Source organism: Nanorana parkeri, unplaced genomic scaffold, assembly GCF_000935625.1.
Source record: "Nanorana parkeri isolate BGI_ZX_2015 unplaced genomic scaffold, ASM93562v1 scaffold1762, whole genome shotgun sequence".
Classification (NCBI taxonomy): Eukaryota; Metazoa; Chordata; class Amphibia; order Anura; family Dicroglossidae; genus Nanorana; species Nanorana parkeri.
The window spans coordinates 198,420-218,348 of NW_017308030.1; the positions used below are offsets into that span (position 1 = coordinate 198,420).

Below are 19,929 nucleotides of genomic sequence, written 5' to 3' on the forward strand. Positions count from 1 at the left end.
ACCCGACGCATTTGGGTGTGAATGTGGAGGCTGGTGACTAACATTTTTTTTAATGTGTGTATTATTATTTTTTTACACTTAACTTTATTGCTCGCACATAGGGAGCCAACAAGCCCCCTATATGATAGCCAATTTACGTGACAGGTCCTCTTTATGGAGACATCAGGGCTCTTCAAGACCCCTAAGGTCACCTAGTGACCCCCAGAGAAGCTGATGAAGCACAGATCTGCTTCTGCAGCTTCTCCAGCCAGGAATGACAACTGAATGCGGATGTAATATACATCACTTCCTACATTCTGACACAGGAGAGGAGCTCAGAGGGAGATTGTGTACTGATCTCCTGTGACAAAGCCGCTGTGCTGGTCCCGGACCGCAATGGGCACAGCAGATCTCGGCACCAGCAGCAGAGGGGGCACACGCAAAATATAAGTGATCGGGCGGCTCTATAGCCGCCAGACCTCTTGTATTTAATCAGCCATCGCCGGGTGTTTACATTGCAAAGTTTTTCTACTTGTGCTCACGCTGGGGGGCATGCACAAGTGGGGGCAGTGGAAGGACGTTTTAAAACACCCACCCGCACCTACAAAGCTCGCTTCTGGCCATTTATGTACGGTCGCGGTATGGGAGGTGGTTAGTATGTCACAAGCACAGCGCCATAATGAAATATGGCTCAAGTCAGAACTACTTGAATTTGGTGCGAGTTTGTGGAAGTACAGAAAATGGTGGAGTATGTTTTAGAATTTGGCGCAGACATCTCTTAGGCTGAATTAGCGCCTTTTTTTTTTTTTTTACAAAATCATCCAGAAAAAGATGAGACAAAGTGTCTAGGAGCCAGAAAATGCTTATTCAGAATTTTCCAATCCTTATAAAAAATAGGATGAAGATGAAAACCTTGCAGACACGCTCAGGTTTATGTGAACCTAGAAGTAGAAATAACAGCAGGATCCTCAAATGTTAGAGGAATGCGCAGCCCGGAATAAGAAGGCAACCGTTACTTTGATGCCGAGTGAATCTGTGAACCAAATAGGAGCCTAAGGGCCTGTTCACATGAGTTTCAGGTCCTGATCAGGTGTGGATCTGCAGACGCGGTGCTATGTGTTTTTGCCGCGTTTTTGATGCGTTCCAGTTAAAAAAAAAAAAAATGTTTTGCTGGAGTGGGGCTGTCAGTATGTTAGCTGCAGTGCGTTTGACACGTTTTGCATTTCCATACCGTACAAAATGTGACATGCAGTATTTTTCTGTTGTAACCTGAACGGACTGCGCACGTGAGAACTGTAGCCCATAAAACACATAGGGATACATTGGGATGCATTTTTAGTGCAGGAGCGTACGGATCAGGTCAGCACAGAAAATGGACGTCGTGTGAACAGGCCCTAAAAGCACACAGCCAAAGTCAAATAAAAAAAAAAAAGATGAAAAATCACCGTTAGGTAAATACTATTTTTCTTTTACTTGCGTCTCCATGGAATTTTTTCCCACATAACATCAGGAATCGCCAGGTAATACTGGCCTGACCATTAAATGATGAAAACAGGAACACTGCATGACGAAGCATAAGTACTGAGATCAGAAACAACCTGCTTCATAACTAGAGAAACATACGTTTACATACGCTGGCAGAATTTAGGATTTCAGAGAATATGAATGATAACACGAAAACCTTTCTGTCACTCATGGGGAGTGTTTGGCTGAAGCCATTTATTATCAATCAACTGTGTTTACTCTTTTCCAATCATAATGACAACAGAAACTACCCAAATGACCCTGATGAAAAGTGTACATACCCTGGTGAGTTTGGCCTGATAACATGCACACAGGTTGACACAAAGGGGTGTGAATAGCTATTAAAGGGAACCATCCTCCCCTGTGATCTGTTTGCATGTAATCAGTGTGTGTGTATAAAAGGCCAATGAGTTTCTGGCCTCCTGACGGACCCTCGCATCCTTCATCCAGTGCTGCACTGACGTGTCTGGATTATGAGTCATGAGGAAAGCAAAATAATTGTCAAAAGGACCTGCGGGAAAAGGTAGTTGAACTGTATAGAACAGGAAAGGGATATAAAAAGATATCCAAGGAATTGAGAATGCCAATCAGCAGTGTTCAAACTCTAATCAAGAAGTGGAACATGAGGGGTTCTGTTGAAACCAAACCACGGTCAGGTAGACCAACTAAACTGTCAGCCACAACTGCCAGGAAAATTGTTCGGGATGCAAAGAAAAACCCACAAATAACTTCAGGTGATATACAGGTCACTCTGAAAACATGTGGTGTGGCTGCTGCAAGATGCACTTGAAGAAAGATGGGCTGCATGGTCGAGTCGCCAGAAGAAAGCCATTACTATGCAAATGCCACAAAGTATTCCGCTTACAATACGCCAAACAGCACAGAGACAAGCCTCAAACCTTCTGGCACAAAGTCATTTGGAATGACGAGACCAAAATTGAGCTTTTCGGCCACAACCATAAACGCTACATTTTGGAGAGGAGTCAACAAGGCCTATGATGAAAAGTCCACCATTCCTACTGTGAAACACGGCGGTGGATCGCTCATGTTTTGGGGATGTGTCAGCTACAAAAAGGCACAGGAAAGTTGGTCAGAATTGATGGCACGATGAATGCAGTATGTTATCAAAAGATACTGGAGGACAATTTGCATGCATCAGCCCGGAAACTGCGCATGGGACGCACTTGGACATTCCAACATGACAATGATCCTAAACACAAGGCCAAGTCGACCTGTCATTGGCTACAACAGAATAAAGTGAAGGTTCTGGAGTGGCCATCTCAGTCTCCTGACCTCAATACCATTGAGCCACTCTGGGGAGATCTCAAACGTGCAGTTCATGCAAGACAGCCCAAGAATTTACAGGACCTGGAGGAAGAATGGGCGGCTTTATCATCTGAGAAGATAAAGAGCCTCATCCACACATACCACAAAAGACTTCAAGCTGTCATTGATGTTAGAGGGGGCAACACACCGTATTAAGAACTGGGGTATGTAAACTTTTGATCAGGGTCATTTGGGTAGTTTCTGTTGTCATTAGATTGGAAAAGAGTAAACACAGTTGATAGATAATAAATGGCTTCAGCCAAACACTCCCCATGAGTGACAGAAAGGTTTTCGTGTTATCATTCATATTCTCGGAAATCCTAAATTCTGCCAGCGTATGTAAACGTATGAGCACAAGTGTAACTAGAGAAACTTCCAGGATTTAACTTATCTGTGATGAATCTCTGTTTTGTCAGATAGCTAGAGACTTCCAGGACTTAATCATATCTGGTATCAATCAACTAGCAGCTCTTGGTAGTAGAATCTACAAGAACAAAATAAGAACTAAATAATAAACCAGAAGAGAAGGTGACATCCATTCTGCTGAGGACACCAGGCAAAACTGTCAGGTTTAATGTGGGAGGGGTTATGTCCTCAAAGTGGCAGGCTTTTCATTTTTTCTTTATCCTCCTGGAGGCAGCAGCATAACCCCTTCGTCTCAAAATTCTTTAGAGCTGTGTCCCTCAATGGACGATAGAGAAAAGATATGGCTTGCGAGTTGAGTTCAGACACCGGCCTCTCAGAGGTGAAGCTAAAAGGAAAACCACCTTGCGTGTATAGAGAAGAATGTCTCTGATGGGTTCAAATTATGATTTTTAAAGCCAGATTCAGATCCTACAGGGTCACTGGGGAACAGATGGGGGGAGTTGCACATAAGACCCCACTTAACACAGGTATTAATCAAAGAATGAGATGCAGTTTATAAAACAGAATAGAAAGGGCAGACACCGGACCTTTGATAGTACTGAGAGCCAAATGCTGATCCAATCCCAGCAGCAGAAAGGAGAGTCTTCATCCCATGAAGAAACCCCTAGGATGGAAGAGCCAAGACTCATACTAAGTGCGCCTTCCTCGTCCGATAGCAGACCTTACAGGAAGTAGAATCCCCATCTTTAGGCATTGTAGGAATCTCAGAGATGCCACTCTTAGAACTGGGGCTTCAACAACCATGCCCTGAAAAACAGGATGAACCCTTGGGATAGAAGATCTTGGTGATCTGGCTGTGTCCATGGAGCATCTACCAGGAGGAGTGGATTAGAGTGTACTGATCCCACAGAACCAACTTAGTACCCACTGCTTTCCCAAGGAATACTTGTACCTGGATACAAAAGATACAAGGTTGGTCCCACACCTGTGACAGGTCCTGGAACACCTCAGAATGCAGGGACCACTCTCTTAGATCAAGGTGCTGCTAGGCAAGTGTCTGCCCAGGACAAGAGCCCCTCTACCCCTCACTGATGGTTGATGTGTGCCACAATTGTCGCATTTGTCAACTGAACTCCTACAGGATGGTCCAACCAAGGAGCACAGCCAAACTGCCTGAAGCCCCAAGATGTTTGCAGGCAGATGAGATTCCTCTGTTGACCAAGTCCACTGCACCAACAAGGTGTCTGACTTGCAAGATTCATACAATGGATGCCAGCCGAGGACACAACTTTCTCAACTACAGAGATGGTTTCCTGACCCACCAGGCCTGGGATAGTTTAGTCTTTGGCATCCACCGAATCAGCCTGTCTAGAGATCTCTATCTCACAATGATAGAATGCTGCGTTGCAGATAACTGGAGTATCATCAGCTCCCAAGACTCTCATGCAGAAGTGGAGAGTTGGATAGCGCATAGACTTAAAAGGTAACTTCACTTTAAAAACATAAAAATTAAAATCATTTAGTATGGCATACATGTCACCCAAGCTTTTTCATAATTGAATACTAAAAATTACCTTTGTTTAAAACTGCAACTGCTGTAGAGTTCTAAATCTGTCACAACAAAAGTGGAAATACTTTAAACCTTTTACAGCAACAATTTCTGAAGTTTAACCAAACCTCTAACTTTTGGACAGTTAGGAGATGTGTATTCTTGCCAACTATTCCCTCAACAGGCGGTCATTAAAAAAACTTTAACCAGTACCCGATCTCTGCACCACAAGTGGAGTCCAGGGCACAAAAGGTCACATTCTAGGCTAGCCCTGCAATGTCCAGACCAGGGGGATCTGGGTGAGGCACTCCTAAGTTGGAATAAGGAAATGCCTATTTCGGTAGTGATCATGTAGAGATCAGCTGATACAGTGATGTAGTGGGGAAGTTTGACTGAAGTCAATGGAAGAAAAAAAAAACAAGGCTAAAAAAATTGTTTCGATATCTCAGCAGAAATGAAGACATACGTCCTCAAGACTACTAGGGGGGAAAAAAGCAGGCTTGCTGGGTAGTACTTTGAGTGCTAGCGTCCAATCCTTCTGATGGCGGCAGTATTACCCCCAGTATCTGAATTCCTGTGTCACACAACGGACATGATTAAAACAATGATTTAAAAATGGGCACCTATCAATCTTATGGAATGTTTAGGAATGTGTTTTTAGGTCTTGTGTTCAGCTTTACATTTTGCTGCTACATGCTTCTTGTCCTGGTGACCTCTGCCTCAGGGACACCTGAAGAAAACACGCACCTCTTCAGTAGGGACAACCTATCCAGAGGTTCCAACCCTTCTCTAAGAATTGTTATAAAAGGCTGTCTGTTGGGTGAGATTTCCCTTATATCCCCCTCTGGGTATGTCACTAGGACAGAAATCTTCCAACATGGAAAGACGTTAACCCATTCCACTCTTCAAAACAAAAGACATTTGGTCTTGAGTGCTACTTCAAATGAAAAATGCAGTCCAGCCTAATTAGGAATTTTGTAAAATGTGAACAAGTCTGATGATTGGTCAGTTCTGGCTAATCATCACACCCTCCAGTCCCTTTAGCAAAGACGTGATCAATGCTTCGGCACTAGAGAGGAAGCATAGATCATTTGATAAATTCTCCTCAGTTCTTTTCCTCCCCAAGAAAGTTTAGATATTTTTAGCTACTGCCCACCCGCTGTAGCTTAGCTTTAAATTTATGAATCTAGATCCAAGGTTGTAATGAAATGGAACAGTGAAACGGCAAAGCAAGATGGAAGCAAAAACAAAGCACAGACTCAACAATACGAACACAAATATCTGTTTTATTTTCCTTGTTTTTAAGTACTGAATAAAAAATTACAATGTACTCCATGACCAGTTAACTGTACAGGTCGCTTGCCCTTTCCCCACCCTACCCCTCTTCTGTATGGTCAAAGTAAATAAGCCAAAAGGAAATGTTAATTAAATTAAGAGAAATACATTTGAACAAAAATATGTCTAAATCAATTCAATACACAAAATCCAGGCACATCAGTGCTAGTTCTAAATCAATGTAAAATTATAAGAGCCTGCTTATGTACATTTTCCTTAGAACACTCATTCTAACAATGCATCATGGCTACACGCCAGAAAAAACAAAGACAAAACCCCCTTCTAGAAGTAAACTCCCTATAAGCCTGCAAAAATATTAAGGGGGAAAAAAAGGGTATTTAAATCAAATGTACACGGCGTCTTTGGAGCAATTCCAAAAACCAGAGGTATATTTTGTACAGTCTAAAAAAAGTGTTTTGGTTTTCTGACAACTCATAGGTCTTCTGGTCTCGCGCCAGCGTTCTTATCGGCAGTAAGACAATGCAACTCCAAAAAAAGAGGAACCGTTAACCAGGGTGTTCATCTCGGTTTTGCAATCACCAAACGATTCCAGGGATTGTAAACGTTTCCTTCTAGTCCGTGCTGGGAACGCGCTGCAACGAGGTAAGCTTCATAGAACAAGAGATGGGCATAGGCCAGCTGCCACAGGAAGTCCCATCCAATGTACATTATTAGAGGCCTAAAGGTGTTAAACTTTCCCGAGACTGGATTCGTTTGCCCTCAGTATTGCCACTGCATCTTTCACCGCGTGGTAGATGACATTCTTCACCTGTGTGTGCAAAGGGTTTACAATCAAGTTACACAAGTTTATTAGGACATCAAACTAAAGAATATACTCAGGAGTTACGGAGACCATTTTTGAACCACCCAGCTGGACTCATATCCCAATGTAGTCTGGATCTAAAAAGCTTCGACTTCTTGGTAGTGCTGAAGGTTTTACTTTCATTTTAAGGATTGGGGAGAAAAACAAATAAAAGCAAAAGATCATTTACATTCTCCCGTCCGGACACTAAGTTCTCTGATATGTGATCTGATCAAGAGTACAGCCTTCAGAAGAATCTTTACATTCAACATTTCTGTGAAGGTTCTCATTCATCCAGGTCATGGCATATCTGTAAAATATAAGTCAAGGCACATGGCAACAAGAAAAATACAGCAAGTCCAGTTGCCTTGACTTATATTTTACAGATATTTACATTCAACAGTTCCTTAGGGCATATCGAATCAGCGTGCACTAGGTAAGGTACCAGGCCTCCGGTAATATGTCAGATGGAACTATTCTGCTGGAGGCCGCAGAGCTCTTGAACACAATGAAGATCCGAGGAATGGGAATAGAATATTCAATTGTAAAGGTTTGCTGAAGGCCCGACATTGGGGCCCCATCACAGAATGCTGCATCAGTAAGTTTGTAACAATGTTACAGGGATATCATACAATGAGCAATGATACTGGTTAAGTGATCAATCAAGCAGGAGCCTTTCAGAGAGGGACTTCATCTGTCAAGCTGACAGTGGATCCTAGTGGGTTGCACATGAAATGCCCCACAGTCACATGCATTCACCTTCAGATGCAATAGATCTGAATGGGCCATTGCCAGATATAGATCACTGAGCTCTATGGCAGCACATTTTGAGAGCAGTAAAGGATGCAATGCAGTGGGTTTTGGGCAGATTCCGGGATTAATGCCATGGAGCTTAACAAAGAAAAAAAAAAAACACTTCTGGCATTTCAGCCTTAAAGCACACAAATCCTTATTCCTTGACTTACAATATGAAATTCAAACAACCATTGCCCTAAAAAGTAACTTTCAGACTAAAGAGAGAATGTTTTATGAAAAACCACACTGCGGTTTCAAAATCATATGCCACCATTCAGGTTTTCAGAGGTGGATACACATACCTGCAGTTTGTCCTCGTGGTTTGTATGCGTGTGGGAGAGATAGCGGAATTCCTGAGTCAGACAGAAACAGTGCTTCACATGCTCCGGGGATACAAAGTCTTCTGCCACTTTTATGCAGCTGTACAAGTTGTGCACCTGAAGTGGAGGAAAGAGGCAAAATGATCTAAAAGGTCATACAACAGCCCCATACACCTAAGACATCAGCATTTCATAGACACAGGCAATAGGGAGAAGTAATCGATGCCATTACCTGATGAGGGGCTCCAGCTGGGATGAAGACTACATCTCCCAAGAACTGTACAATGGCCCAGCCCTGAACCCCATATTCCTGGAGAAGCCTCTTCCTTAAAATGCTGTCTAGATACCAGCTCTGATCATGGATTGGATCGTGATCTGCAGGGTTCTCCTGGCCCTGCTCCTCTGACACCTTTAGAAACAGAACAAGTTAACAATTTAACATGATTACTTAAAGCTGGGAACAATTAAAACCTCATCTTTCTCTTACTGGTCATGCTGTCAGACTGGATAACAAGAACATGGAATTCTTTTTTGCCATAGGCTACTTAACTGTACTAATCAGACTCTGTTCCTTTCTGCACCCTGGTGAGCCGGTCCAGGTATCCGGCACACTGGCTCCTTAATACCCCTATAAACATGGCTTGATTGGAATACTAAGGGGTGGCGTGTCGGACTTCTGTGCCGTGTTAGAACAGAGGTGCGGCTCTCACGTAAGTGAGGCTTCAGGGCGTGTACATACGCCCTGTCCAGACCAGAACCGTGCACTCCTGCACCCAAAATGCATCCCTATGTGTTTTATGGGCTGCAGTTCTCACATGCGCAGTCCGTTCCAGTCCGGACAGAGAAAATACTGCATGTCATATTTTGTACGGTCAGGAAACGCATAAAAGCTTCGAAAATGCACTGCACCTAACATACAGGCAGCCCCACTCCCAAATTTGTTTAAAACTGGAATGCGGTAAAAACACGTCAAAAACGCACTGCACGCATAGCACCGCGTCTGCAGATCTAGACCAGAAAATGGTGTGAACAAGCCCTCAAGCATTTGCAGACATTATAATGTAGAGCGGTTTAAAGCTAATCTGTACTTTGGCCATAGTGGGCTAACAGGCTGGCTTTACATAGTGCACTATAGGCAGCCTTCATCCATGACAGGGATCTGGCCTTGCAACTGGTTACACAGGTACTAGACGATGTATTGTGGAAAGGCAGAGGCACTCGAGGCTGCATATTGGGGAAGCAAGGGGGTCAATTATAAGCTGCTGACTGCCGTCATTAAGTCAAACCAGTTACTTTACCACTTTAATATCACTCAATGGGTCAACGTTCATTCATGGATTTTCTTTTACACGTTAGTCCTCTAAAGCCTCCCATGTAAAAAGCACATTACCTTTTTTAAGAACTGCCTGATCTTCTCAGTGTCCTTAGCTGCATAGATGTGCCACAAAGCTCCGGGCTTCTCTTTGAACTCCACAAAGCGCTTAATGGTCAGTTCATCAGCATCTCCGTCTTGGACAGTCTTCAGCACTTCTGTTACATTAGAAATCAATGATAATGATAAGTATCCAGCTCCGGAATGCATCAAAAAACCATAAGACTAAAAAGATAGACCACCTACCTTGTTCCTGATCACCCTCGTCATGCGGGATTCCTACATACACCATAACGTTGGCAGCATCAGACACGTCAAGGTGGAGGTTGGTTGTCCCATATTTCCGGTCCTCTGGTGTAATTAAACCTGTGGGAAAGGGCATAAGCAATTTTCTATCTAAAACAAGGTGATGTTTGCATAACTGTTCTCCTTAGGTTTGCAACCAACTACTCGATAATAGTTGTCAACTATTCTCATTATCGATTACTTGGATCCCCTAGCTCTCTTCACGCTGGGAGGAGGGGACAGCAAGCAGTGGGCGGGTCCAATAGCTAGCCTGCTATTGAAATTTGAAATGGCCAATAGCAGGCTGGCTACTGCACTAGAGCACTACTTGCTGTATTCACATTCAGCGGCTGTCTGCGGAATCTTGCTACTGGCAGCTGTCATTCCCTGGCTGAAGCTATTCAAGCGCCACTTGCTTAAGATACAATAAAAAAAAAAAAAAAGACAGACAAGGAATTAGGTTTAAAAAATAGGCAGAAAAAAATAGTCATTTTTGGTGTCGGCCTGACAAATTCTGCTGCGGGAGGTGCGTTGCAGTGCAACTAATTTCAATGGCACCACAAATGCACCTCCCACCCACAGTGAGACTGCCCGCACTGCTGCGCATTCCAGTGCCATTGCAAAAAATTGTGCATGCAGTTTTATTCTGAAGTAGACTGTTTGTAACACTCCACTTGTGTAATTTATTTTAAATTAAAGGATGGTATTTAATGCTTTTTATCCGTTTAATGGATCGAAAACAAAAATCGCCCAACTAATCCATTATGAAAATTAGTTGCAGCCCTAGTTTTCCTACATATCACATCTAAATTATATCTCAAGACAGGCAGCCAATGCTCCTTCCAAATTAAGGCTGGAGCCCAACTTTTGAGGTTCTTTCAAGTTGTCAATGGAGTGGACTCCTAAACAAATCCACATTGTATATACACACACACACACACACACCCCCCTTCCATGATTCAGTGCTGGGCCTCAGTCACACAGGGGTGAGAGTGACATAACCGCTCCCTTGGAGTTCTGACACTGCGTATGTTGGGGAGAAGGTGCTAAGTTGGGGGTTGTAACGCAGACTGTCAAAAGATCCTGAATGGCCAAGGTGACCGGTGTCTCTAAGTGAACACAAACTCACACCAAGGAATAAAGCAATTTGTGGGTACAGAATAAAGCTGCTATTTACAGTATGTGCAGCCCTTATCTTTCTAACAATTAAAAAGGATAAAAAGAGAACATGGTGGAATAAAATGTATGGTTGAGGCAGAAACTCCCTTTACATAACAAATAATATAGCAGCGTTAACTCAAGTTTTTGCCTAAACCTAAAACAAAAGCATCCAGCCCAACATTGGCAAGTTACTGAAAGAGCAGCCTACTCTTCCCCATTAGCATACCACCTGCTGGAACGGCCACTACATCAAGAGGAATCTTACCATAAGCGTTGTACATTTTGGGTCCCAGATCGGGGCGCACAAAGTAAGTGGGAAGCCGAGAGGCGAGATTCAGCTTGCCTTCCCTCCTAGTGTATTCGGGCAGTGGGATGTTGTTCATGAGATCATCAAACCTGCAAGAAAGTTGCTTTCCATTAATCTACCATACATATGAAGACATTTTAGAAACAATCAACTTAGAAATGTAAAATACCCGTGAAAACAGCAAATCATAATTCACATTTCTTTAATACCTCTTTAAATCTTCACTTTAACAGACTTGTTCCTGGTATGGCTTTATGTACGGTGTGTTACAAATGGCGCACCTTCGCTAAACTCAGATGCAGCTCCAGTTCTGCCTTTTCTTATCTATATACAGACACCATATTCGTAACTTTAGCAAAGGTCAACTGCTTCCTGCACGTGTCAAGTCTTTGATTCCAAGTGGGAGAGAGTACTGCTGTCATATGGTATTGGCAGAAACAGGAAAGACTAAAAAGGTATGCCAGCTTGGCATAAATATTGGAACTTAACAGTTTGGAGAGGATATCATTTGCTGGCTAACTCAATGACGTCTCCCTTTAGGAAAGCTTCTATTTTAAGTCTACCGAGTTACCAGGGACCGGCGATCTTTGTGTCCGCGGGGAGCTGGGGAGGAGGTCGACGAACTTCCGTTCATCGATCCCCTCCCCGTTCTATGGGACCGGGAGCGATGCAGATTGCATCACTTCCGGTCCCTGGGCTGTCAGTTCTGGGCTCCTGCAGCCCAGCTATAAGCTATTGAAGTGCGATCTGCACTTCAATAGCTTATTTCTAGTGTAAAGGTGACACTGAGGGTCTTTTGGACCCCCAGCATCACCTTAAAGAGGACCTGTCACCACCATCTGCTATTACATGGGGGGGCTTGCAAGCCCCCCCATGTGATAGCAGTCAAAGTAAAGTATAAAAAAAAAAAAAAACAGTTTTTAAAATTAAAATGAAATAAAATAAATCTAATAATAATAAAAAAAAATTTTTAAAAGTACCCCGCCCCCGCGAGCCCGCGCGTCGCCACGTAAACACGCGTCGGGTGCGCCTACGCATGAAAACGACGAACGCGCTACACATGTTGGGTATCGCCGCGCACGCCGGAGTGAGAGCAATAATTCTAGGGCCAGTATTTTGGGGTATCTCTAAATTGATGACCTGTGGGGGCTTTTAAAGTGTCTTTTATTGACTTTTTGGGGTACTGCAGTTTTTCGCCGTTTCACGGTCGCACGCAATCTGTAAACTGGGCATGTTGGGTATCGTTTTACTCGTTGTAACCTCATCTTTTATATTTCATTAAAAAAAATGGGTAATTTGTTGTGTTTTGGGGCATTTAATTAAATTTGTCACTAAATTTTGGGGTTTAATAAGGAGTTGCGCTAATATTGCGCAACATAAAAATTTTCAACTACCACCATTTTATTCTATAGGGTCTTGGCATTCAGAAAATATATAATGTTGGGGGGTTTTACATCATTTTCAGGCCTAAAATGTGGAATATAACATGGGTGCAAAAATTGAAAAAAGGGCCTCAGTCATGAAGGGGTTAATATCCTACCGAGAGGGCATCATATCTCTGAAATCTTCACCCGGAGGCCAATCTTTTAACTTCAGAACCATTGGCTCCCCTTGGTCATTTTTAAGGCGTTCTGTAAAACAAAGAACACAGCAGTTAACTGACTGTTACAAGTGGAATGACAAATGATTTGTTGATGACACTACTACATACTGGATATATCTCCAAAGCCGTCCCAGAACTCCCCAACAGTAGCTCCTGTGATGATGTCGTTGGTTCTGCAATTCACCAGGTCAACCTCCTGCTCGCCAAACTCTCTCCTGAATGACTCAGGCCTCCACAGCTCGCCGTTCAATTTATTGTGGACTCCAGACACCATTACAGGCTGGAAGAGAACAAAAAATGTTTTGCTAAAAACAGGTTGATGCGCTCATTTTTATACTGCTATCACTGTTTTTAGGCATCAATGATCATTAAGGGCTATGGTGACATTCTAAACTGATCAAGCCCTCTCACACCTGTTCCGAATATAGACATCCGATCACAGCAGAGCATTCTACAGCCTAGGACTGAGACTAATTACATTTCTTAGCTACTTGATGGTTTCTCTCATTAGCATCACATTGTTTTTAGGGTGATACAAAATCAGGTGACTTCAAACTAGCAGAAAAATCTCTCAATAGGTTTGAATCGCCTGCATAGGCCTAGCCTTGGACTGCCTTAAGAGCCCACTGAACTCCACAGGCATCAGTAAGAGTTGCTGGACAATAGTCAAGGCTAGAGAACAGGAAAATATGTAAGCTTATATTGATAAGTTCCTTGGTACATGGTTGGTGTAAGATCTGTTCCTTACACTGATTGAAAAAAATAAAAATCAGAGCTCCGCTCTACATGGATGAAGTGGGGTTTCACACTGAGTGACATCTATACAACCCATGAAGAGCAGTCTCACAGCAACAAGATTCAATCAGATGCTGTGAAGACTGTTTGCATCTAACTGGCTACTTTGATTTGTCAAGACAGCTTTTCCCTCAAGCAGTTTAAATGAGATGCAAAATTTGTACAACACAGAGGCAATTCCCCATAGTCTCAAAAACGCCCAGACCGTTCTGTGCCAGAGAACTCAGATGCTGCACACCATCTTTGGTGTATCCAGCACAAAGAAAACCCTTGGGAGCATTAACACTGGTCTACAACCATCCAACATCCTTATCACTTCTCCAAATTTACTATGGTCCCAGGAGCTGCGTACTAGCCAACAGGCAAGAGCAAAGTGAAAGCCAATTTACTAATACAGCACAACAAAAGCAGCAGCTCACAAAGAGGTGGATGGAAGTCACAAGTGTGACTGAATCTTTCTAGAGCCATAGTCATGCAATGTACCTGGCCCTGTTTCCAGCACTCCCTGAACACATTCCAATTGCTTTTATTGCTGGGGTCTTGTAGACAGAGCAATCTGTTGTCACACAGCCAATAGTGCGGTGTATTGAATCCCATGAGGCTGGGCTGGACTGCAAGCCCCTGTGGCCGCCTGACGGGATCTGTCATGGGTTTTGTTTGAACCAACGATGCAAAGATGTCATCAAGGAGCTTCGGAGTGCTCTTCTCACTGTTTTCTTGCTAAAGAACAGAAAAGATTTCCATGTTAGGGAGATGACCACAGACCCGTGCTCACAAAAAACAAACGTATATAAATCATCTGTTATTGAAACCAAAAGTACAGAAGTGGTCAGCAATAAGCCAAAATGTGCTCAGCAGATTCTGTAGTCCTAAAATTACGTCCCCCAAAGTGTAAAGACCATTAAGATAGCTTGGTCATGTGTGCTCCCCTGCTGATTTGTTAAAGTGACATTAAAGTCAGCATGTTTTTTCCCCCATTGTAATTGGGCTCCAAGGACTTGCCTTAAGTGAAACTTCTTGATCCAATCATCTTCTTCCTTCTGTTTCCGGCAGTCCCACCAGTGCTGGTGCCGGTGTCTGATCCAGCGCTGACTGCTCTTTCTTCCTGTCGCATGGAGTCTGTCCGGCATGCACGCTCCCAGCAGCGTGCATTCACTTACACCGGGTCTCTCTCCTCCCCGCCGATAATATGCCCTGCACATGCGCCTGCCCCATCATCCTCCTGCACGGCTGTTTGAGACCTGTGTACTGCAGCCGGGAGCGAGCGGCGCAGATAGAATTAATTGTCTATTTGACAAAATGTTTTATGTTTTTGCATACATCTACTGCTTGCTAGCAGTAGTTACATGGAAAAAAAGTGGAGACTTTAATGCTACTTTAACCTATTAGAAGCAAGAATTGAAAGACCCGGGTAAGCGCCAAGCTGACTACACAGTGCTGAGGACTCTGCCAGCCCCCATGTGATACAAGGAGCAAGTTGAAATACCCAAAATTAGAACTAAACTATGGGTAAAAAAACAAAAACTTGCTATGTGTGCAAAAACAGATTAAGATGGTCAGTAAGGAGCATGCATGCTCCTGTATGCACTTTACAGAAACAAAATAAAAACAAAAAAATGCTCCTATGATGGACTACAATCTCCATACAAATTGATAAACTAAACCTGAGATTGTAGTCCATCACAGGAGTGAGCTTGGAGCTGTGACTACTTTACAACACACAGGGGCCATGGGGAACAAAAGTAGCCCCCCTCCAGAAGGAAGGACAGTGTCAGCACCAATTCAGAGAGGATTTGAGGATCTACATCCGAGTGATACACAAATAAGATACATTATTGATAATAGTTAAGTGACTTGAATGTATTTTTTTATTTTAACGCCTGAGTTTAGGGTCACTTAGGAGGGACAATACTAAGCATCTAGAACACTGTAGCAAACATTGCGTCCAGTAGTTACCATGTACAGCCCCCATACGTCTATAGGTCTGCATTATAAACATTTTTGTAATTAAAGTGAAGAAAATATATACAGATAATTACCTTGGTGGAAGAATTGAGGAGATTCCGTAAAAAGCCAGAGCTATTACTGCTCATAGGAGAGAGAATGGAGCTGCTAAACGGTTGCAGAGGAGCAGCCGGCTTTCCAAAACTAGCAAAAGAGGGTAGTGTTTTACTTTCTGTCTTCACTGCCGGTGTGAATGGGTTATCTGTAGGAAATGTGTAAAAACCTCCCTTTAAAAAAAAAAAAAAGTAGATTCAAGCATGTATAGCCTACAATCAAGCTCTTTCTTGGCGTGCAGAGGCAAAAAACACACGTAACACGGAAAATGAGCCAGTTCCACAACCTACCTTTGTTCTCTTTGTTGACATTTGTGTTGGGGAGGTTCGTCAGCCAACTTAAAGGACCAGAGCTTGAAGAAGGCGGTTTACTACAAAGGGGTAAAGCATCTTGCGTAGCAGGCTTACTTTGCTCGGGTAGAGTTCCATTTGTGGTTTCAGTGCTAGAAGAACTCTGCAATTAAGATACAGTGGTAAGGAAGTGCAGAAAACAGAAAATCAGGCACATAACAGATGCATGTAGGACTGCATACCTCTTTTATCTCTTCTTTCACAGCTGGTTTAGGTAAAGGCTTTTGGTTCCTGTTGGAACACGGACAATTGGACTTGATTCCCCACTTTCCTCTGACAGAGTGAACAACATCGCCCACATCGTACAGTGCTGGAAGACAAAAACAGTGATCACTAAAGACATGGAATATGGACTACTATGACTGTAAGCACAAAGGTTCCAAATCAGCATTTCCACTCTGGAGCCCCAAGCCAATCATTCCACATGATTTCATGCCGTGTAGGCAACAGATACTGGCTGTCAGGATTTATCATCAAGATGATATCAACTGGGGGCAAATACCGAACAAATGCCTCCCTTGTACAAGAGCTGCCAACTGCAGCTATCCATCTGCGATTACTAGTTTCCTGGCTAGCTCTGGCATCAGTAGCTGACCCAACATAAGTCTCAATGTCATTACCAAAAAGAGCCCATGAAAGTACTATATTGCATTCTTGCATGCAAAAAAAGAAACCGGATGCAGCACAGTTGAAAGCAGCCTCAATCCATGTTAAAGGAGAATCAGAGCCACGTGGTCTACTTAAAAAATAATTTGCAGACCATTTGTGCTGTACAACAGGAGGCAAAAACAATGTTTTTAGTATATTTTGTTTTGTAGTTGAAAGTAATATTAGGATAACAACACATTATGGCCATGAGATGGAGCCGAGGAGCATTGGAGAGAAATATTTCCTATAGTCCTAAACTCCATCTAGTGGCCATAATGAGGCATTTTCTAATATTACACTCGAAAAGAAAATCTACTAGAGTTAATTTTGGCCTCCATTAGCACAGAGCGAATGTTTATAATGGCTGTGCAAATTATTATATAGGATTTATATAGCGCCAACAGTTTGTGCAGCGCTTTACAATATAAGGAAGACATTACAATTACAACATTTTTATAAATATACCCCATAGTGAGGACATTTGCAGAAATAAAAATCATAAAAGCTCAATTTAAAAGATGGACCATTTTAAATCATGCAGATTCTCTTTTCTCTGAAGTATGGTGTCATGTCTAGCATTTCATGTAAAAAAAATAAAAAATAAATCTAAATAAATTACCTTTTCCTGGAACAATTTGTGTCGGCATTAGGTTTCCCGGTTCATGCAACTGACCCTTTGCACATTTTAACCACGAGAAACTGTCAATACCATCATTGCCTGCATAAGAGATGAACAGAGAACCATCAGTCAATCCTGTTATATGAAGGAGACATTCCATTTAAAGGAATGTTTCAGTTATGGATGAAATCTGGTGCCATGACTTCTTTCTCAGACATAACCAGCTTGCAGAAATGGTCCCCGACATTGGCTAGGATGTATTTGGCTGTGTCTAGGTCCAAGCCTATAACACTGCTGAGTAATGTCAGAGACCATGTCAGAGAGATGCAGTGGTGAGTTGGAGGACATTGACACACCATGAATTTTTGAGCATCCCCAATCCTGTGACAGTCTATGAAAAGAAAAAAATCACAACAGGGAGAAAAGGACCCCCTTGTATTGGCAGGTGTGCAGGCACAGGTACTAAAAATGCCAAGATCTCACCACCAGTGTGTCCAACCAGAGAATCGGATTAAGGATGCCAGACTTAAAGTGATCCAGTGACGACAGTGTCAAACCTCAAGCAAACAATACATTCAAAAAGGTTAAAAACGCAACACTGCTGCCCTTAGTCACCACAGGTAGTCCTCACTTCTGCATATGGGTGGTTGGAAGCACCAATCCTGTTTTTACGGGATGGAGTACCAATATTTATCTTTCAGTACTCGCTGATACAGAGTAGCAATACCTCCGCTAGCATGGAGCCGGTTTCCCGGGCAATCAGGAAGATGGGCGGCGTGTCATTACCCGCCACCCAGCTTCTTGATTGCCCAGGAAACCGGCTCAATGCTGACTGGTTTGGAAGCCGGCTTCCTGGCCAATCAAGTCATGACCCGCTGCTGATGGCCAGGAAGCCGACTCCATGTTCCCTTGCGGTACTGCCGGTCAGAGGGATAAGTATCGGAGCATTTGGGCAAGCAAGAGCACTCTCCCAAATACTCACTAATCGGCACTAATACTAGTATTGGTGCATCCCTAAAAGCAGGTATTAAACCCACCCGAAGGGTATAATACCTACAGGGGCCAAGAAGCAGTAATACGTCTCTGTATCAACTCATGGCTGCCGGAAAAGTATACAGCCTGACCGGCATTTCCACTCTGAGATCTGACATCGTAGTGACAGAGTAGCTACAAGTCTTTGCAGACATCACAAGGTCCTAGCATATTGATAATACATTCCAGTGTGGATACCTACCTTCACTAATACTCTTCTTTTTCATTCTGTAACAGTCCACGCAAACGCCAAATCCACATTTAGGACAGACCCAGTGCAGATTAAAGATGGTCGTGTCACAAACGTCGCACATTTCTCGCACGCCGCGTACAGCACGTTTCCAGGCTACTGGTTCTGTAAAAATGACAGGAAGTCATCAACTGGTGTCCCCAATACGCAAGAAAATGGTTTAGTTAAAAAAAAAAATCTAGAAAGCTCTTACTTTTAGGATCTACAGATGCCATGACTTCTTTCTCAGACATAACCAGCTTGCAGAAATGGTCCCCGACATTGGCTAGGATGTATTTGGCTGTGTCTAGGTCCAAGCCTATAACACTGCTGAGTAATGGAAGCCACAAGTTTATTGCTTCAGCGTCATATTTATTAGGCGTAAGAAAACCTCCTTCCCGCAGCATCCCGTGCTTGTTGAAGTGCAACCTACAGAAGAGAGATAGGAAACGTTCATGCCTTTAACTCCAGCACCAACTTAACATTTCAACACATTACCAGTTAAAATTCACTAGTAGGAAATGTTAAAGGACCACTACAGGAAAAATTATGTATTGTGTTACCTGTATAATACACCTGCAAAAGTATTCAGTATGTAACATCTTTAATTTCACAGGCAGTTATTTATATTTTCCCACCTTTACATGGAAACCAAGCTGTCCAAGCAAAGCAACAGTTAGAAGGTGGGACAAATTAAAAAAAGAATACACCAAACAGGGGTGTTGAGTAAGACCAGCTTTTTTTATGTTATGAATGCACCCATTTATATTATTCTGGCCTGATGCTGTTTTCATATGCTTTTGTCTCCTGGAGCAGAAAATGTAAACCAGAAATCAGTCTAAAGGCAATTCCAGACACACTGTTATGGCATCTCCAGCATAAAGCTACATTTCATACAAGGTCTACTTTAGGAGGCCATCATAAAAAGGCGTTCTGCACAGCAAGTTTAATCTCAGCGTATACCTCTTCACAGGGATAGCCGAGTCAAAGGGTATAAATGGACTATTTGTAAATGCAGAACCTTCATTTGTGTGCAGCCTGTTCCAAGGTATAGAACAATGGACATTTCACATTATGCAGGGAAAAAAGAAAGTACGTTACCTTCGGAAGTGAAAGAAGCGACAGAAGACAGCCGAATCTCTCTGTTCCTTGCTCCTTCCAAATCGGTCCAGACGGCATTCCCTGCACTTGTGAAGATGAGGCGCGATGTCATTACAGGAACCATCCTGCACGAAGCAGTCCCCACTTGACATAAGTCTCTTCAGCTTTTGTGGGTCCATTAGTATAGACCTTGGATAGGTCACTAGAAACAAAGCATAAAAGATTACTTAAAGTGACTAAGAAAAAAAAAAATCCCACCCTCACACAGGACAAAACAGGCCGCCAACAGGTATAAAGTGCAGACACTGCCTCTACTTTACTTGTGGGCACTCGTGATATCGCAAACCAAAAGCTTGCTCACTCCCATTACCTT

At 43.0% G+C, this 19,929-nt stretch overlaps 1 protein-coding gene across 1 annotated transcript in view; it reads right to left on the minus strand.

Annotated features, from left to right (window-relative positions):
* Positions 1-6,337: 6,337 nt before the first annotated feature.
* KDM3A (lysine demethylase 3A) overlaps positions 6,338-19,929 on the minus strand; it is a 36,649-nt gene continuing 23,057 nt past the window's right edge. The window contains exons 13-28 of the mRNA XM_018571454.1: positions 19,557-19,758; positions 18,670-18,884; positions 18,429-18,581; positions 17,195-17,293; positions 16,110-16,237; positions 15,868-16,030; positions 15,559-15,725; positions 14,003-14,239; positions 12,833-13,004; positions 12,662-12,752; positions 11,080-11,210; positions 9,615-9,734; positions 9,387-9,526; positions 8,229-8,405; positions 7,979-8,113; positions 6,338-6,848 (exon numbers count right to left, since the gene is read on the minus strand). Coding sequence (XP_018426956.1) covers positions 6,768-6,848; positions 7,979-8,113; positions 8,229-8,405; positions 9,387-9,526; positions 9,615-9,734; positions 11,080-11,210; positions 12,662-12,752; positions 12,833-13,004; positions 14,003-14,239; positions 15,559-15,725; positions 15,868-16,030; positions 16,110-16,237; positions 17,195-17,293; positions 18,429-18,581; positions 18,670-18,884; positions 19,557-19,758 — 2,411 coding nt within the window. The 3' untranslated portion in view covers positions 6,338-6,767. The remainder of the gene's footprint in view (positions 6,849-7,978; positions 8,114-8,228; positions 8,406-9,386; positions 9,527-9,614; positions 9,735-11,079; positions 11,211-12,661; positions 12,753-12,832; positions 13,005-14,002; positions 14,240-15,558; positions 15,726-15,867; positions 16,031-16,109; positions 16,238-17,194; positions 17,294-18,428; positions 18,582-18,669; positions 18,885-19,556; positions 19,759-19,929) is intronic.